Here is an 18,074-nt window from a genome sequence, read left to right on the forward strand (position 1 = left end):
TATTGTGAAATTTATAAGAAAAATGAAAGTTGCATGTAGGGAAGAGTGAGCCAAAATGTCTCCGAGGTTTGAACTGCAATTGCTTGGAAGAAAAATGTCTTGCCAGTTTATAAGAGATTTTCTATTCTACTCCAAGCTCAGTTCAGTATTAAATCATATGTTTCTCACCCAAAAGGAAGAGCTGTACTCCAAGCCACCATCAAAGACCATAGCAATCCTAAACTCATAGATACACTCAACGTTGAAAATCTTGTCTTGGAGAAATAATGCTGATAATGGTTTGTTCGAACCCTAGGGAAGTCTGTGGGAGAAAGTAGACTGGGAGGAAAGATTATGAGTCTTGAATTGTGAATATGGAGTCTGGGCTTCAGTGGGCCAGCAAAGGGTGGTGTAAGTGGAAGGGGAAACTTTCGGGAGGTATCTAGAAACAAGGGCACAGAACTCAGAGGATGGGATGAACAGTAGAGATTTGGAGGCCATCTACGTGACAGTTAAAGCTGAGGAGGTAGATGACTTCACTCAGAAGAGAGGAAAAGCAAAGTGCCCTAAGACCAGCACCCTGGGAAACAAGATAGAAAGGACCTACACCGTTTTGTTTTTGTTTTTGTTTGAGCAGAGGAAATATCACCAATGGATAAGTATATGTTAAAGAACGTGTGTGTGGGATCACTGCTGTAAGAACGTCAGAGGATAAGACACAAAAACAACACCGTAGAAGGAAGGGTTAACATTGGCAAAGACAAGGCTATGACTTGACAAAATACAGGAGGACAGGAAGAGAGGGAGAATGAAGAAACAGACATTTGAACTACATCTGTGGGGGATCAGATCAAATATGGTATCCATCATCTCATAAAGGAGAAGGTAGCCATATTCTGAGCATAAATGGCAAGACTGTTTGGAACTTGAGAAGGTTGCAAAGTTTAAAACAGCTGAAGGAGGATAAATATGAGTGGGGGTCCAGCTGAGCTTGTGAAGAAGCATTTTGTAGAGGACACAGAAACTTCCTTACTGGATGGTTGTGACAATCAAATGTAACACATCAATCCACGTTAAGTACTTAGCACAGCACCTTGAACATAAGGTATTCTTCATGTACATAGATTCATTTTTATATTAGCAGTACATTCCATATACACTCAATGCTTATGATAAACAAAACACATTTTGACCTTTCTCATGTTTGTATTTACATTTTTATCAAGGCCATTGAATGTTCTATTTTTGTCAGGCAACATTATAATTGCCCTTTAGATAAGGAAAGAATTTATGGAAATCTTTCAAATGATCTTTAATTAGCTGGTAGCTATTAGCAAGGTCATAGTATTCCCAATTAAACAATTTTTGAGGATTATCAACAATTATCAGACAAGAACAGTTGATAACTGAGGGATAAAAGACGGAGGCAAGGGCATTTTGCAAACCTAAAAATAATTAAACACCTCCTTTTTCTGTCTAATGTGTGTGACTACTGCATCATTACCAATGGCAACTCCAGCTTTCTTTGTTCCTCTCCCTTAATAGACAATAATTACTAAGACCCCCAAGCATTCACTTGCCCCTGCTTCCTGATAGCACCCACTGCAGAATAAACTGTCACTTCACGAAGCCCTTCCCCAAATCATATTGTACAAGCTCGAATCTTTTAAGCCCCTCCAAACTCCCTCATCTGAGATCCTCCATAGTTCACCTACAACTTCTCCCCCATTTTTCAAGTTAGTAAATCTAATTTGACTCTAGTTGGTCTCTGGTCTTCTTTGGCTAGTAGGCTTTAATTTTCCAGAACAAATATCTCAAAAATCTCAATGATTTTTTTAAACTAACTCCACATATTGGACTTGCTAAAGTAACTGCTCAATTAGGAATGAAATTCCCATTTCCTGAATCTGGAGTCCTATGCTTTCCCAGACCTAAGTCTCTTGGGCAGCCTGCTGGATGCAGGCAGGCACATAAAGTAATTAAATTTATGCCTTTTAGTGGCCTGCAATCCATTACCCTGAATCCAACTCGGTTTGGTTGCCAGCTGAAATATGTCCATCGCATGTAAATTAAAGGGCACCTTTTCAACTTCTTGTTTTCCATTTTTAAGGAAACTTGATGGGAAGTGGCTATAGTTTTTGATATGTAGTAGCTAGATCAGATAGCTGATGGCTTTCCAATCAATATTGTATCAAAGCTAAATCATAGTGTACCAAAGTGCACAGTTCAGACAAGTAAAAAAGGACTGGACTGATAAGAAATAATATACTTGTTGTGATATGTGATATGTTCCACATTATCAAAATGAATACAAGTTAGTGGTAGAAAAGCAGGATGTGTAAGCAATATCTTGGGTGGTAAATGGGACTTTGAAAAATCACCACCATGATTTTGGCAGGAATAAATATTTTGTGATCTGCAGCCTGGGCAAACAAATTGCCTCCAAAACTAGGAGATTTTGCTTTAAATGTACATTTTTAAAGGCATAGGCACATGCATTTTCATGCATAATTTTATATTTATATATATAACATACATAATTTATGGAAGTTAGACTTAATATCCACATGTAATTAAAGTCCATTATATATGGCCCCAACATCAAACATATTTTCTCAATTCCAGAAACCACAAGAGACTGGATTTTTCCCATTAAATAAACTGAGAAGGTTTTAGGTTGTTTCAAGTGCTGCATGCAAGGGCTACAATATATCATTTGAAACGCGATTTCAATATGGAAAGTGTTAAAAGCAGCAGTCAAGTGGTTGCAGAGATACTCCTGGTCGGTGGAGAATGAATTCACACAAACAATTAAGACTGACTTGAGACTACAGAATCGCTCAAAAATTCCACGCCACTTTAATCGAGAAATATGTGTTCTCTCAGTTCCATCATAAATGCCACGGTGTTGAGATCTAATGAATAGAAGTGGGGAAAATTGTAGAGGTCACTACCACTACCCCTGCAGCCCATATCATTACAGTCATCACTGGCATCATCTTTATAGAAATCCATTCATGTTTTCCTGGTCTATAAAATAGCTCCCCAGTATTATATCTATTGAAAGACTGTGCTATTAAAATTTTAGCAAATGATACAAGTTAAAAAAAAATTTTTTTTATTGTTTATTTATTTGTGAGAGAGAGAGAGAGACACAGAGTGTGAGCCGGGTGGGGCAGAGAGAGAGGGAGACACAGTACCCGAAGAAAGCTCCAGGCTCTGAGCTGTCAGCACAGAGCCCGATGTGAGGCTTGAACTCACAAACTGTGAGATCATGACCTGAGCCAAAGTCGGATGCCCAACCGACTGAGCCACCCAGGTGCCCTGCAGATGATACAAGTTTTAAAGCAATATTTCACAAAGCTTAGGAAAAAATTAAAAACATATATGATAATCATTTAATGCACTCTTTTAGTTTCACGTGCATGTTTAGGACTCAAAATCCTTAATGGTTGTTCAATTCTGTCACCTTTTTCACTTTATAAATATTATTTTTTCAGGATGTTAAAAAAAGCCTTAAATTTTATTTATTGTATTGATTCAACTAATAATAGTTCAGATCATAGGGAAGAGAGATAAACCCCTTTAATATTTCTTCTATTGTTAGATATTGGGTTTGGAATCTCTCTTTTACAACAGCTTTGGTTCAGTCTCTTATGGCAAATGTAAGGTAAGTGATGCTTCAAAAAGCCTAACGTACTTCTCTGAAGGCAGGGAAAGGAAGAGGAAAGGAAGCTTCAATTACTTGATATCTATTATGACCCAGGTAGGTAGTGAGTACTTTAGATCATGATCTCAATTAATCCTCATAGGAGTTTAATGCACTATCTGTACTTAAGGAGAGGAAGAGTTAAGCTTCAGAAAATTTAAGTAGCTGTTATTGTGAAATAATTATTAAATAGTTGGACCAGGAATCACATACACCTTCTTGGTTCTGAAAGCCACTTCTCATTACTATGCCACACTTTTTCCTATTCAGAGTTGCATGGGTGTGAATGAATGAAGGCAGGGCCTCCTGGCCAATTTTTAGATCAGAGGAACACATAATCACAATCATCTTTCATTTTATCTTGCCACTAAGACTATAGCACACAAACTTCCCTGAGCCCATTAGTATTTTTTCATTTTTTTAACCATAAACGTTAGAGCTTTTGTGTTTCCAAGTCAAATCTGGGAAGGGTTTAAATAATGAAGCACTATATTAAAAAGCACGATTAAAAACACCAGTAATCAATGAAGAGTTGAGAGCAATCAAGAGAACATGCTTGGGGCACCTGGGTGGCTCAGTCAGTTGAGTGTCTCACTTCGGCTCAAGTCGTGATCTCATGGTGAGTTTGAGCCCCACATCAGGCTCTGTGCTGACAGCTCAGAGTCTGGAGTCTGCTTCGGATTCTGTCTCTCTCTCTGCCCCTTCCCTGCTTGTGTTCTCGTTCTCTCTCTCTCTCTCTCTCTCTCTCTCTCTCTCTCTCTCTCTCTCTCTCTCTCTCAAAAATAAACAAGTACTAAAAAAAGAGAGAACACGCCACCGGGAAAATTTGGAATATACTTTATCTGACTCGAGCTGCCCTGATGGCTAAGGCCAAAAGGGAAATAGATTAAGTCATGTGTTTTAGAATGTGAGTTAAAAGAAGGATATCTGTTCATCTGGAGAGAGATACTTGCCGAGGCACTGAACTCAAGCAGCAATTCATCATGTACTTCTTTATATAAGGAACATTTGGTAAAATAATGGACAATTACTTCCACCGTAGTGTCTCCAGAAAGCTAGTGATATTAAGTGTCCGTGTCATGTGTCACCCTTCTCAGAAAGAAGAGGTTAAACATCACATTTTAACTCTGAGAAAGCATTTCTATAGGGATGTGCAATCATACGGTTCAGGTATTTTGCTTCCTGATAAACTAATTTAACACCGAGTCTAGAGAAATGTTAGCACGCCTGTCAGGCCGTGTCTGTCCAGTATCAGATGTCTCAAGCCTGCCTCCGGCAAGTGCTGAATCACAGTCGATTCAGGGCTGGATTCTCTGGCAGGAACCTCGAGTGCCCACTTTACGCTGTTGATTACATGTACCGGATGTGCTGATTCCTGCACACGCAATTAGCTTCCTTTAAAATTGATCCTTGCCTTGCAAATGCTCTCTTCCTCTGTTGCCATTGCAGAGTATCGCCTCTATAGCTGACTGGAGTACTAAGTGACACTAAGAGCTGTGGTTGGGTGTACACTGAGCCCATCCCTGCTCCTCAAGGAGGATTCTGTCGAAAGGAGATAGCATTTTGGATTCTGCCTTCGCATGCCACGTGTGTGCAGCATGACCAAGTGGAATGTTCTCTGCCCCTGCCACAGAAGGTCAGTCCTATCTCCAGCCCTCCCAGGTCTGCCCTATGCAGTGTTAAATCTTCGCACAAACCCAGGAAGCTTTCCTGAGAGCAAAGCTGAATACGGTACTCGGGGAAGTGGTTACCCAGGGGGAAACAGGATTAACTAGCTAGTGCTGAGAGGTCAAGAATGACTTCAGTGGACACCAATCAACCACAGCAGCCATGAGAATTCCAGCCTCGGTGGGGTGACAAAGATGTAAAATACATTTTTTTTTACTACAAATCTGTTGGGATGACAGATCTCTTACCTTCTCTATAAATTTCTAGAAGCATAGAATTCTAAGGCTGTCAAGAGGATATTACACAGGATATATATTTAATTTTCCTGTTTGATAATCCTCCATTGCTGGTACAAATAAGTCCCAGGAAACCAATATATGATGAGTATGTGAAAAATATAAAAGGTCCTTATAATTTTAATACTTCAGTACCACAAACTATGCTGTACACACTAAAATACTAAGAAATGTCGCTCTCAGTCTTTATGTCAACCTCTCCTATCTCTGCCTTTCTGATGTTTCATGTGCCTTTCATGAAATTAAAAAAAAAAACACAAAAAATGCCAATTTTAAAATGAAATGTCCTTTGTGCTTATTGTGATGTCAGTCATAGCATTCAATTTGGAATACTTACAAAAACAAATTGGTCAGAGCAGGAATGGGCAAACTACATAGTCCATAGGCCAAATCCAGCTTATTGCCTGTTTTTATAAATAAAGCTTTATTGGGATATAGCCATGTTCATCCATTTACACATAGTCTGTGGCTGTTTCTGCCCCTATGGCAGAGTAGAGTAGTTATGATACACTGTATGGCCATCAAAGCCTAAAATATTTGTAGTATGGACCTTTACAGAAAAAAAAAAAAAAACTTGTTGGATCAGAAAATAAGGCATAAAACTTTGCAACCTTCTACCCCAACTACCTCCATACCCATTCCCCCCCAAAACTGGGTTAAATTAGTGATGTTTATACATCAGAATAGTCTATTTGCTTAAGCTCCCTTTAGTTATCAGTTACTTGAATAAAGCAATAAAAATTGTGGCCCCACAGGAAAAGTCTCTAAGGCTTTATGGTTGTAATGTAGTGAACAATATAAATGCACTAGCAGGAACGCGGTGCAGCATGCACATGCCTGTTTGTCAATTACTCATCCAAAATATGTTCTGCAAACTGCTTTTATGGTGTCTGTGGCATGCTGTGCTATACGACAAGTCTTTCCAACCCCGGGCTCTGTCGTTAGATTCTATATTCTTTGAAGGCAACGGGTACATTTCTATTTTATGCCATCTAGCCTTGCTTCCTTGTAGCGCTATAGGAGCTCAGTAAATATTAGCTGAACGAGTGAATAATAAGTAGAACAAAGTCTTATTAGAATTTATTGAAAAGAAACCAGCAATTAGTACATTTAAACAAATGCAATTTTGTAATTAAAATAGATGTGCAGTATTTGAGCAAAGAAATGAAACTGATTTTCATGCATGGCTTGTAGGAACACATAACTCTGTGTCAGGTCTTTTACAGTAAATACAATTTAATGGCTAATTGTTGCTAATTGGAGGTACTAATGGACCTAATTTTTAATTAAGAGATGGAAATCATTTGTAATTAGCTCGTGGTAGCCACGAAAACAAATTTTGTTCAGAGAACAAATGGTGTTTTGTTCTCTGAAGGGGCTTGGACATGTCCCCGCCCCTAATTATGGGCTAGTTTTAGAAAATGATTCCCGCCCCCCTCCCAATAATAACAGTGGAATTAAAAAAATTAAAGTGATTCCCACCCAAGAAGAGGCAGTATATAGACAGGCTTCAACCAAATCTTTGGGAGAGAGCATCACCAATTCCAAACTAATGAGGCTCTCCAATGCAAAGTGATGCCATTGGCTAGCGAAAACTGTGCAACAAAGCTGTATGCTGTTTTAGCAATGAATATGTCCTTAATCTGGACAAGTATCCCTGGGAAGGACTTCACTTTTTTAAAAATTTTTTTTAACTATTTATTTATTCTTGAGAGATACAGGGAGAGCAGGAGCAGGGGAGGGGCTGAGAGAGACACACACACAGAATCCAAAGCAGGCTCCAGGCTCTGAGCTGTCAGCACACAGCCCACCAGCACGGGGCTCGAACTCATGTACCACGAGATTATGCCCTGAGCTGAAGTCAGACACCTAACCGACTGAGCCACCCAGGCACCCCTGAAAAGGACTTCATTCTTAGAGCATGACTCCCTGTCCAGAAACCTGACTCTTAAGGACTTCATATTTGACTGCTGAGTGTGACTATATTGTGATTTACATATGCTTTTTCTGTGAAACTTCATTGTGAAGTTGTCCTGATAACACTGACTATTCTCAACCTATTTTAGCTGGTATGTAGAAAAGATATGACAGGAAATGAATATATGTTCCATAATTGATGCATTCCTTTGCATTTTTGGCTTCTTTTTTATTTTTTTCATTTTTCCCAAACACAAGTTCAAATTTTGAACTCTAAGGTTTTTAGAAAAGAAGAATGGAGGGGCCCCTGGGTGGCTCAGTTGGTTAAGTGTCTTACTCTTGATTTCGGCTCAGGTCATGATCTGACAGTTCCTTTGTTCAAGCCCCACGTCGGGCTCTGCGCTGACAGCATGCAGCCAGCTTGGGATTCATATTCTCTCTCTCTTTCTCTCTCTGCCCCTCCCATGCTTGCTCTCTATCTCAAAAATAAATAAACATAAAAAAATTAAAAAACAAAAAAAAAGAAGAATGGATTTTGTTTCTACTTCAGTTCTCTGTCCATAGCAGTCTTTTGCTTGATTTCTTGATGATGTCCTTCAGAAAAATTCAGATCAGAGCAACTGGAATAGAAATTTGACAACAAATAGGAGTTTTCCTATGTTCCTCCTAAAATCCAACGGTGCCTAGAAAAAAATGATGCTGTATTCTCCATTTTTTCATTCAAATTTGCCTAAAAGAGGAGGATCTTTTTAAGAGGTTACAATCATTAAGGAAAAGAAACACTACCAAGAGAACAGGTTCCTGTGATTCTGCGTGAAAATATACAGGGTAGTTCCAGCCTTCTGTCTTCAGTCCTTGAAATGAGTTCAGTAAGGTGGAGCAGAGACTTGGACAAGGAACGGTGCCTCCTATGAAGGAAATCTAGGACTCCATTTCCCAAACGGTAGCTACTTCTCTTAGACATCGCCACACTTGCTGTACCCCTGTTCTTCCTGAATTACTGTTGGTTTACTTATTTATGTATGTGTTCACAGGGCGCCTGGGTGGCTCGGTCGATTAAGTGTTCGACTCTTGGTCTCAGCTCAGGTCATGGTCTCATGGTTGGTGAGCTCGAGCTCTGCGTTGGGCTCTGTGCAGAGCCTGCTTGAGATTCTCTCCCTCCCTCTGCCCCTCCCCCACTCTTTCTTTCTTTCTTTCTCTCTCTCTCTCAAAATAAATAAACTTAAAAAAATGTATTCACATTTTAACTGTTTACCTTAAACTTTTCCTCAGCAAAGCATCCCTTGAGCTATGTGTTTGATGGACTTATTCTACATTATTCAAATTCACATTGAAGTAACTATCCAGCTGCTGGAGTAAAAATATCAAGTTTGAGTCCCTGCACTCCTAAAATCATGTGAAGCATCACAGTGATACACAAATCATGCCCTGAAGAACACTGATCCAATATACTCTTCTCCCTTTAATTAGGTCTGTATTCCAAGTGTTCTCGAAAGAACTTCATTCTTTAAAATTCTGAGGGGAAAAGTCCTTAGGGTTTTTGTAATGTGTTCCAGAAATGTCCTACCAATTCTTTCAGTGATGGGCCCACATCTTCTTAGTATCAAAAAACAAACAAAAAAATTTCAGGCATACAAAAGTACCTACTTCAAAAGTGGCCTCTTCTGTTCCTACTACTTGATTTCTTTAACGCTGTCACCTTCACCTCATTTCCACCTTTTGGCCACTTGCTCTCATGACCTTGACTTTGCTGAGAAACAGTTCATTATCTGTAATCTGAAATCCATCTTCCCTGTTTCTCCCTCTCGCCCACCCCATACAGCCCTCTATTCTCTTTCTATTGATCTGGGAAACTGCGGTTTGTCACTCAATCACTCTCTTCCCAATACTGTCGGCACATATTGGCCTTTTTCTCACTGCAGCCAGTAAAACCTTAGCCCTGGATCGATCCACCTGTCTGCCTTCCTGGCTACTGATCACCACAGTGGAAAATCAAACATCCTCACAGATTGGCGTCACAGAAATCCATAATCTTTAGCTTCTGATGGACTTCCAGTACCGCCCCTCAAACTTTGTATGTGTTGGTAATTGGCTTTCTTACTCCACAGTTTTCCAAATCTCTCTTCTCTTAGATCCTTTCCCATGCCATTTCCCACCTGCTCTCAGAAGATGTCACTTAATACTTCACATCCTAATAGTATTTATCTCATGAAAAGTCATTTGATTTCCTATTCCTACTTTTACAGACTTATAGGCACAAACATCATGCCTTCCTCCTGCCCTCCCACATTCCCACAAGAGATGTCTGCCTTCCTCATTGACCTAGTTCTATCACTCCTGCCTTTTATGAATTACATCTTCAAACTTTAGAATGCTTTCCTGGCTTCTTTCTGTCATGACCAAATATTTCCCACCTGAAAAAATCTTAAAAAATCAGTACATCAATCAATTCCATTCTCCATTTGTTTGGTTTTATCTTCTCTACTCTTTTTCAAAGCCAAATCTGTTAAGTTTCTGGCACTTGCTACATCTACTTCCTTTAAGGATATTCACTATCTCTGCCCTTCCCCTTAACACCACCCCATTAAATTGACTAGTGCTCTCTATGTAACTACATCCAATGACTTCTTTTAAGGACTCATCTTACTGCACAGTCCTCTTTTGAAAAACTTTCAACTTGCTTTGGCTTCGTTTGAAACCTTATAATCTTGGTTTTCCTTCTGTGTCTGTAGTTGTCTTTCCCAATCTTTATTTTAGGCTCCTTTTTTCTGCAGGCTTTGTATTTTCAAGGATCTGCCTACTTCTCTTCATTCTAAGCACATTCTCTGGGTGACGTGACTTAATTCCATGGTTAACTTTAAAAATCATCTCTAGCTAAGAGCTGTCTTCTAAGCTCCAGACACACATATCCAAATATTCATTGATTATTTCCATTTGGATGCCTCCTAGACCTCTCAAGCTCAACATGTACTACATTGAACTTGGCTTCTTTCCTGCAAAACTTGATCATCTGTCCTCTGGTTCAGATCTCAGCAAATGACACCTCAGGCCATTGAGTTGCCAGGAACTTAAGGAACTACCTCAACTCTTGTCTATCCTTCTATTGTGACAGCCAGTCAGTTAATATGTCACAAGTTTGTTAACAGTCCATTCTCATTTCCACAATTTCATACTTGGGTTCTTGAGTTCTGATCCCCTTTTCTAGTTTTGTGTCTCTTCAATGCATTCACCACACTGTATCTAGGTGGTCATGTCAGTCTCCAACTTAACACCTTTTAGTATTTATTGCCATCAGGATACAGCTCAAGTAACCCTATCTGTTGATTTTGCTCCCATCTTATTTCTCCAGGCTTGTATTCTCTATTCCCCATCTCTCTTTGTGTCTCTGCCCCAACGGACCATCTCTAGTTCCTTGAATTTGCCATCCCCTGCTAACCATGAGCCTTTGTATATGCTGCCCCCTTGGTCTGAAGCTTTTCTTCTCCAACTTATTTTTTACTTGGATAATCCCCACGTATTCTTATGTCTCCACTTAGAGGTTTCTTCTCCTTTTCCTGAATTCTCTACTGTATGTTGATGTTTCTCTTTGTGCCACCACAATACCTTGTAACAAGAATGATTCATATACTTGTTGCTAATAACATTTGAACACTTATTTTATGCCAGCATCTGTTCTCAGTGGGCTATGTGTCTTAACATCTGTAATGTTCACAATAACCTTATGAGGTAATTGTTATTTCTTCAGATAAGTGATATAAGCTACAGAGAAGTAATTTTCACAAGGTTCTACAACTAGTGACATATGTAGATTTTTAACCCAGGCACCTTATTGAAGAATTTACAAACTTAAACATAGTTGTCTATATAGAAACAATTTTGACACTGTATTGTACTCATCTGTTTGTACCTAAATTCCTAATTCAATCCTAGGTTCTTAGAAGGAAGCTGTATCCCTAGCCCCCACCACAATGATGGCCACATAGTATGCTCCCGGTAAATATTATTTGAATAAATAAAAGAACAAGGTGACCTGTGACTCAAAAAGAGTCCTTGCCTAAAATCAGATTTACCCTGACCTAGCCTATTTCATCCCCAAAATTCCAGGTAACTGACTACCAGCAAATCACCCTACACATTTTTGTCTCCAAGACTTTACATATCCTGTCCTGTTCCCTTTGTGTGCCTTTCTCACTGTTGTTCAACTGCTCAAGTCCTATTTGCCCTTCCCAATCCAGCTCAGAATTCACCTTATTCCTGATCTTCTTTTTAGATTCTAGATTTTGGCTCCTTCATACTTTACACATTGAAACATCACAAGCAATGACAACCACCATAACAGCAATATTAAATTAGACCATGATTTTTTTTTTTTTTTTTTTTTTTTTTACCATTGGTCCATTTTCTAGTCATCTTTGTATCCAAGTGTAGTGTCTAGCACTCAGAAGGTGTTCAATAAGTGTTTGATACTCGGTTGACTAAATGATATTAGGTTGGGTTATGTCTCTGTAGATCACGAAGCAGATGCCTTGAACTCAGATACATTATGGCAGTTGAGTCAGCTCTGGCACCTGCCAAAGAACCAATTATTATTTGAATTGTCCAAAATGGGCATATTGGGAGATATGAGAGGAAATTGTTACAACACCTCTGTTTTATGTGACTGGTTTGGTCAATGGTTGGACAAAGGATACACTATTTTTCAAAAGTCATTCAAGTTATGCCCACCGGATAACTGACAAACTCTTGGAAGGTAAGTCTCTTTTTATTTAGCTGTAGACCAAAGATGCCAAAGATATCCATGCAAATTGGTAAAATGTCAAATCACCACTCCAAACTTGTAAGGGGGAAGTGACCGTAACACTCCCCACTCCCCATGTTATTATTTTCTATTACGTCTATATTAGTCTCTTCCTTCATGCTCTACAGCTGAAATGTCATCATTTTTTTTTATTCTAATGATATCATATTTGGCTTTGCTAACTATTCTGTTATTGTTTTTCTGTTCCTTAGGCACACACAAAATTGCCAGATGAAGTTTCTCCAAGCGCTACTTTGATCAAGTTATTTCTCTGCTGAAGAACTTTCAGTGGTACTTGTCTATGGAGTTACGTGGGAGCTCCAAGCAGCCGGGTGTCCTGCCTCAATTGATCTGTGTGAGAGCCTGACCGATGGCTGATACCTAGGAAGCGCTCTTGATGTTTCCTTTTTGTTGTTGTTGTTCATTTAGTTCTTGAAAGTGAAATCAGGAAACTTAATTGAAGGAAGTTCCAATTTGTGTCTTTCACCAAGATGAATATTAGAGAATTATCAAGAGTGGAAGCCACATGTTAAATAAATAAAGACTGTATGCATTGAACAAAGTCTCTTCTCAGGGATCCCATATCCTAAATGAAATAGGCACATTAAGATATGACAGGTAATACACTTTGGGAAAGATAAGTGATATTTCAATTAATGACAAGTCGTAGAGATCTTCAAGAGAAGCAAAGTGACTTTACAGCTGAAAGCTAACTCGTTGTTTCTCCATTGGATTTCTAAGATGAGTATTCAGCCATGAGCATAATTAAACAAGTCCACAAGACATGAGAAATGGATTACCCTTCAGATTCTGGGTCAGGCAAGCCAGGTGGTCAAGAACACAGTGTTCTCTGCTTGAAAAACCACTGTTCAGTTGCCAGACTTCACTGCCCTTTGGGCTCTTTCGTTCTATTTCTGGCCTTCGTCTCTTGCTCTGTCACACCAATGCCCTTCTTGGTTTAGGTTTTATGTCCTCATCGTCTAACACATCAAAGGATCAAAGAGTTCAAATCTCCTCAGGCTGCCAGTATTTCATTTAGTTAAAAAAATAAACAAAAATGAAGAATTATGCCCATTTTCGTTGCAAGAAACCAAAATTCAAAATTAAGGCGAAAGCACAGAGGAGGAATCTGTACAGTTCAAAACAAAAAACCAACCTCTTCATATACATATACCCTCTTACAAACTGCACCACTGAATTTTATGAAACAATTTAGATATTGCTAATCAAAATCCTCAAGATGCTAATGCATTCTCAAATCAACCTCTGCCACTTTGTTGTATGGATGCAACATTGGCAGATTCTCTTTCAATACCCAAAATACCATTTTTGGAACAAACTGGAACTTTTGATTCATTCAACAAACAATTATATTAAGCACCTACTACGTGTCAGACACTTTGCTGGGTGCCGAGCAAGCAAAATGGAATGACTTTCTGATTTCAGCAGAATTCTGGTCTCTAAAGCAGTGCTTCTCAAACTATTTTTTATTAAGCTGTGCCCTCTTTTGATAAACATGAATATCCTTTCCCCACTTCCCAGAAATTGTGACGAACCCTTCTAACAGAATCACTGATACACAGAACATAGACTCTATTTTCTGTGTATTCTTCACAGACCAAATATCTTTGAGCTTTTACTTTTTATTTTAAAAACAACATACTTATTTTCCATATACAAAACTGGATTGGAATAGTAAAGGTACTTTTTTCTGAGCCACATAAACTACCCCACTCTCAGTCCCAGAGCTAAAATTTAAATTCCCTGTACCTAGCCCTATTGAGAATCACTGCTTTAAAGAGTTTTGGAGAAAACCAGGCAACCTCCATCTCTCCCCTCCAATCAAATCTTAAAGGAATTAGAATTTTCCTACCTGACACAACAGCTGGTGGAGTATCATAATCCTGTCTTGGGACTGAATCTTTGAATGAAAAGAGCATGAGAGAGAATGCAATGAAGTACAAAAGAAAATAAAATAGAATCTTAGCTCTAAAACGTGGAAGTGCCCACTGTATGTCATATGATTGCCTAAGCCCCCTGCCTTGAAACACTCAACTAGGGACTATGATCCCTAGTTTATAGTTGATACAATGGTCCCCAGTACTGTCACATGGTACCTGTTGTTAGGCCCCGTTGTGACCTGCCAGAGCAGTACATGCTATCCTAGAATGCTGTCAGCTTCCTCAGTCTGTCATCATTTGGGCCCCTCTATTGGGAAATCGATGTGGCATTTTTACCCTCTCGGGTTGACACAAATGTTCTACAAAGGAGCCCATCTGGAAGGGGCCCAGAGCACAATGTGAAACGAAGTTCAGGAGAACAAAAGAACTGAAATTTTAAAAGAGATAAATGAAAAATTTGTAGACTCCCACACTCTATGGAGACTGATGCACTTTGAGACTAGGATTTTGTTAGTAATCACTCAGCTCTGGCTCTGATACCAGTGGCTGTTGGACAAGGCCAAGGAGCTTCGTGTGCTGGAATTGTGAGAGCAGAGATAAATAGAAAAGAATCCATTCAACAGATGATTGCCATCTTTTTCCAAAGTGTCATAGCATTGGAAGTGGCAAATAGTAGGGAAAGGTTCACTTAAACTACATCGCATCCATGTCAGACTTTCAGGTTATATGAAGCCAAATACATCTGTGTTTTGAAGATGAAACTTTGGCTTAACACAATTCTTTAAACCAAGGATCTTAAAAAAGGTAAGTGGGACATGGCTTATGGCCCAAGGCCCCCCTTCTAAAAATGGCCCCAACTCCCCTTAGAGAGGTAAACTCTGTAAAAGGGATCAGGTAGTGCTCATATTCAAATAAACTTCTAAAACATGATTAAATAAAATACATGCTCTTGTGTGACCCTTATTCTATTCACATAACCAGTATTCATTGCATTTTTAAAAACTAAAACCTCAAACTTTATTTTCCTATCTTTCTCCATTTTATCTCCTTGCCACAAAAGGATGATGATAATCCCCCTTTCAAAAGCAAATGGCATGTGAGAAGATACAATAAAACTTGGACATTGCAAGGCACTTTGGACCAGCAAAATCCAACATGGATCAAAGATTCAAATGCAAATAAACCTTGGGCATGAGTTACTTTGTGTCTCAAAACAGGTATGTGAATGTGAGTCGATCATAATAATCTCCAAATCTGGAATAAGTAGAATCATATTGAAAGGGCCTTCAAATATTTTATTCATAGTGGTAGTATTTCCTAATACCTTAAAAAAAACTGTAATCACACATTATTACTACAAACTAAAAAAAGTTGATTTAAAGACCATGTCACTAGTCATTTCCCAAGAATATGTTTTTAACATTTAAAAATAAATCATAAAAGTAAATCATGCTCATTGTTGAATACTTGGAGAATGTAGAAAAGGAAAATGATTAAAATAGAAATGATCTCTAATCCCATTATCCAGAAATAGCCACACTTATTTTGTATTTCTTACAGCCTTATTTCATAAATATTTTGTTCATAGTTGATACTCCACACGTGAAAATTTACATCCTGCTCTTGGATTTAAGATTATAAATAATCCTTTTCCCATCTTAAACTCCTATAACTTCATGCTGCCTCACATTCTGGTTCATGGATGGATTATGATTTATTTAATCATTCTACTTCTTAGACATTATAAAGAACACTGGGCCAGATATTTCTTAGGTCTAAAGGCTTTTCTGTTATTTTAGAATATTTCCATAGAATACCTTCTCAAAACTGTGACTGTGTGGTGAGTCGGCAGAACTGTTTTGAGGTGTCTTGACTGTCCACTTTGCTGTTCAACAGACACTTTTACAAATTTAGATTTCTATCATCACACCATCGGTGATTGAGAATGTTCATTTCCTCACACCTTCATCAGCAATATGTTTTATCTTGGTAACATCATTTAACGGGTTATGTGTATGGGTCCATTTGAATGTTTGATTAACTCACTGTGTCTTTAGTTACTATTTTTTTCATATGCTTTTTGGCATCCTGTTTCTTCCTTCATTACCCTATTCATGTTATTTGGCATTTTATCTATTGGGGCTTTTGTATTCTGTTGCTAATGTATTTGAATTCAGAATCCATTTTTTTTAAATAGTAAAAGCTTAATATTTGCAAATAAACTTTCACAATATTTGACTTTCACTGAACGCGTATTTATTGTTTCTAAGACTACCATTAGAGTTCATCTATCATATGCTAAGACTAAAACAAATTTTTAAAACCACTTCCTTTTATCTGTATTTTCTTTCTTGTATCTGACCATTTTGTAATTAATCGATACTTTCCCGGCAAGTATACTCACTACCACTTATGAATTTATAATACTATTTCCTAATTCTGAGCCCACTTAATAGCGTGTGTTGCTTTTTATCACTGTCAGCCTTAATACTCATGTTCATAGCTAGTACTTAAAGAAAGACAATCTCTAAGCAAAATGAATAATTCAGGATTTTCACCTGAGACCATTAGAATTTGACAGCAGTAAGAATGAAATGGTGTGACTGAAAAATGTAGAGAACTATGGTGAATAATGGACCACAATTAGAAGATTATCTTTGTGAGTGGCTATGGTGACACCATGGGAAACCAGTGACCTCACAAATCACCAGTGGTTTGGAGAGCACAAACACAACTGCAGATAAGGAGCCTGCAGAACAAAAACTTTTTATTTCTCTGAATAGATTCTGGTGACATTGGAAGCCACTGGTGACCACCAACTGAACAAACGAAAAGGAGATAAGAAACTTGTAAAACAAGATTGTCATGCAATTTGGAGGTTCTCATAACACAGTACAATCCCCAGAGGTTTCTGCGAAAGCTTACAATAGACTGATAAGAAATTATGGATAACAGTGCTTTGGTTCTATAGAGGGAATCCTGTGACAAAAAATAAACAAAAGCAGAAAAGCTAGAAAATTCTTCAAGGTCATCAGAGCCTTGGATAAAAGTTATACTGCTTGCATACAATTCGTTTCTTTAAAGGCCTGCAGATTCTATCTAGCTTAAAAATGGGTAGAGAGCCATTTGAGGTGGCAAATGGTAGAGAGAAGTTAAGTAAACTACATGGTATCCATTTTAAAATTGGGGGTGATGGGGGAGTCAAATATATCTAATTTTATGAAGGTAAAAAAAGAGGCTTTGGCTTAATATACTTCTTTACCTCAGGGATCTCAGAGAGAAAAGTGGAACATGACCTATGGCCTAAGGCTCCCATTCTAGAAATGGAAATTTCTAATCTAGCTCCAATTTCCATCAACCCTGATCCCTGCCTACTTTGGATTATTCACTGGATCTCTCTCTGCTTCTGCCACTGAGGTTCCTATCTTTATCTTGAGTTGTTACTGCTCACACCTCGTTTTGCAGAGTTTCAGTGAGCTCAGAACATCTGAAAGACTCTGAAAAGTTACAGGTAGGACAGAAACATTGGTCAGATAATCTTAGATTACTTGTGGCAACATGGTAGAAAATGGATTGGAGCAAACTAGGGAGGTAGAGACTCCACAAATGTGGGGGAGCGGATGTATTTGACAAACGTCTATGGGACAGAATTGGTGGATCTTTAAAAGTTGTAAACGGTGGTGAGGGAAAAGGAAAGAACCTAGACTGAGTCCTAAGTGCAGCGTTTGACTGCCTGGGTCATGGGATTAGCTTGAGAAGGAATAAGGAGCAGAAACCCTTAAAAGGAAGAGGGTCAGTGGAAAGGA

The 18,074-nt window shown here is 38.5% G+C and overlaps 1 protein-coding gene and 1 long non-coding RNA gene across 9 annotated transcripts in view; one reads left to right on the plus strand and one right to left on the minus strand.

Annotated features, from left to right (window-relative positions):
* Positions 1-16,512, plus strand: part of LOC131511707 (uncharacterized) — an 89,372-nt gene extending 72,860 nt beyond the window's left edge. The window contains exon 2 of the long non-coding RNA XR_009261682.1: positions 12,580-16,512. This is a non-coding gene — a long non-coding RNA (uncharacterized LOC131511707). The remainder of the gene's footprint in view (positions 1-12,579) is intronic.
* RBMS3 (RNA binding motif single stranded interacting protein 3) overlaps positions 1-18,074 on the minus strand; it is a 1,338,119-nt gene that overhangs the window by 51,494 nt on the left and 1,268,551 nt on the right. For 7 of the 8 annotated variants that reach the window (XM_058729653.1, XM_058729650.1, XM_058729649.1 and 4 more), the window contains one exon: positions 14,241-14,288. The exons of the other annotated variant lie outside the window; for it this stretch is intronic. In XM_058729653.1, the coding sequence (XP_058585636.1) occupies positions 14,241-14,288 (48 nt within the window). The remainder of the gene's footprint in view (positions 1-14,240; positions 14,289-18,074) is intronic. 8 annotated transcript variants of the gene reach the window in all.

Source organism: Neofelis nebulosa, chromosome 5 (genome assembly GCF_028018385.1).
Source record: "Neofelis nebulosa isolate mNeoNeb1 chromosome 5, mNeoNeb1.pri, whole genome shotgun sequence".
Classification (NCBI taxonomy): Eukaryota; Metazoa; Chordata; class Mammalia; order Carnivora; family Felidae; genus Neofelis; species Neofelis nebulosa.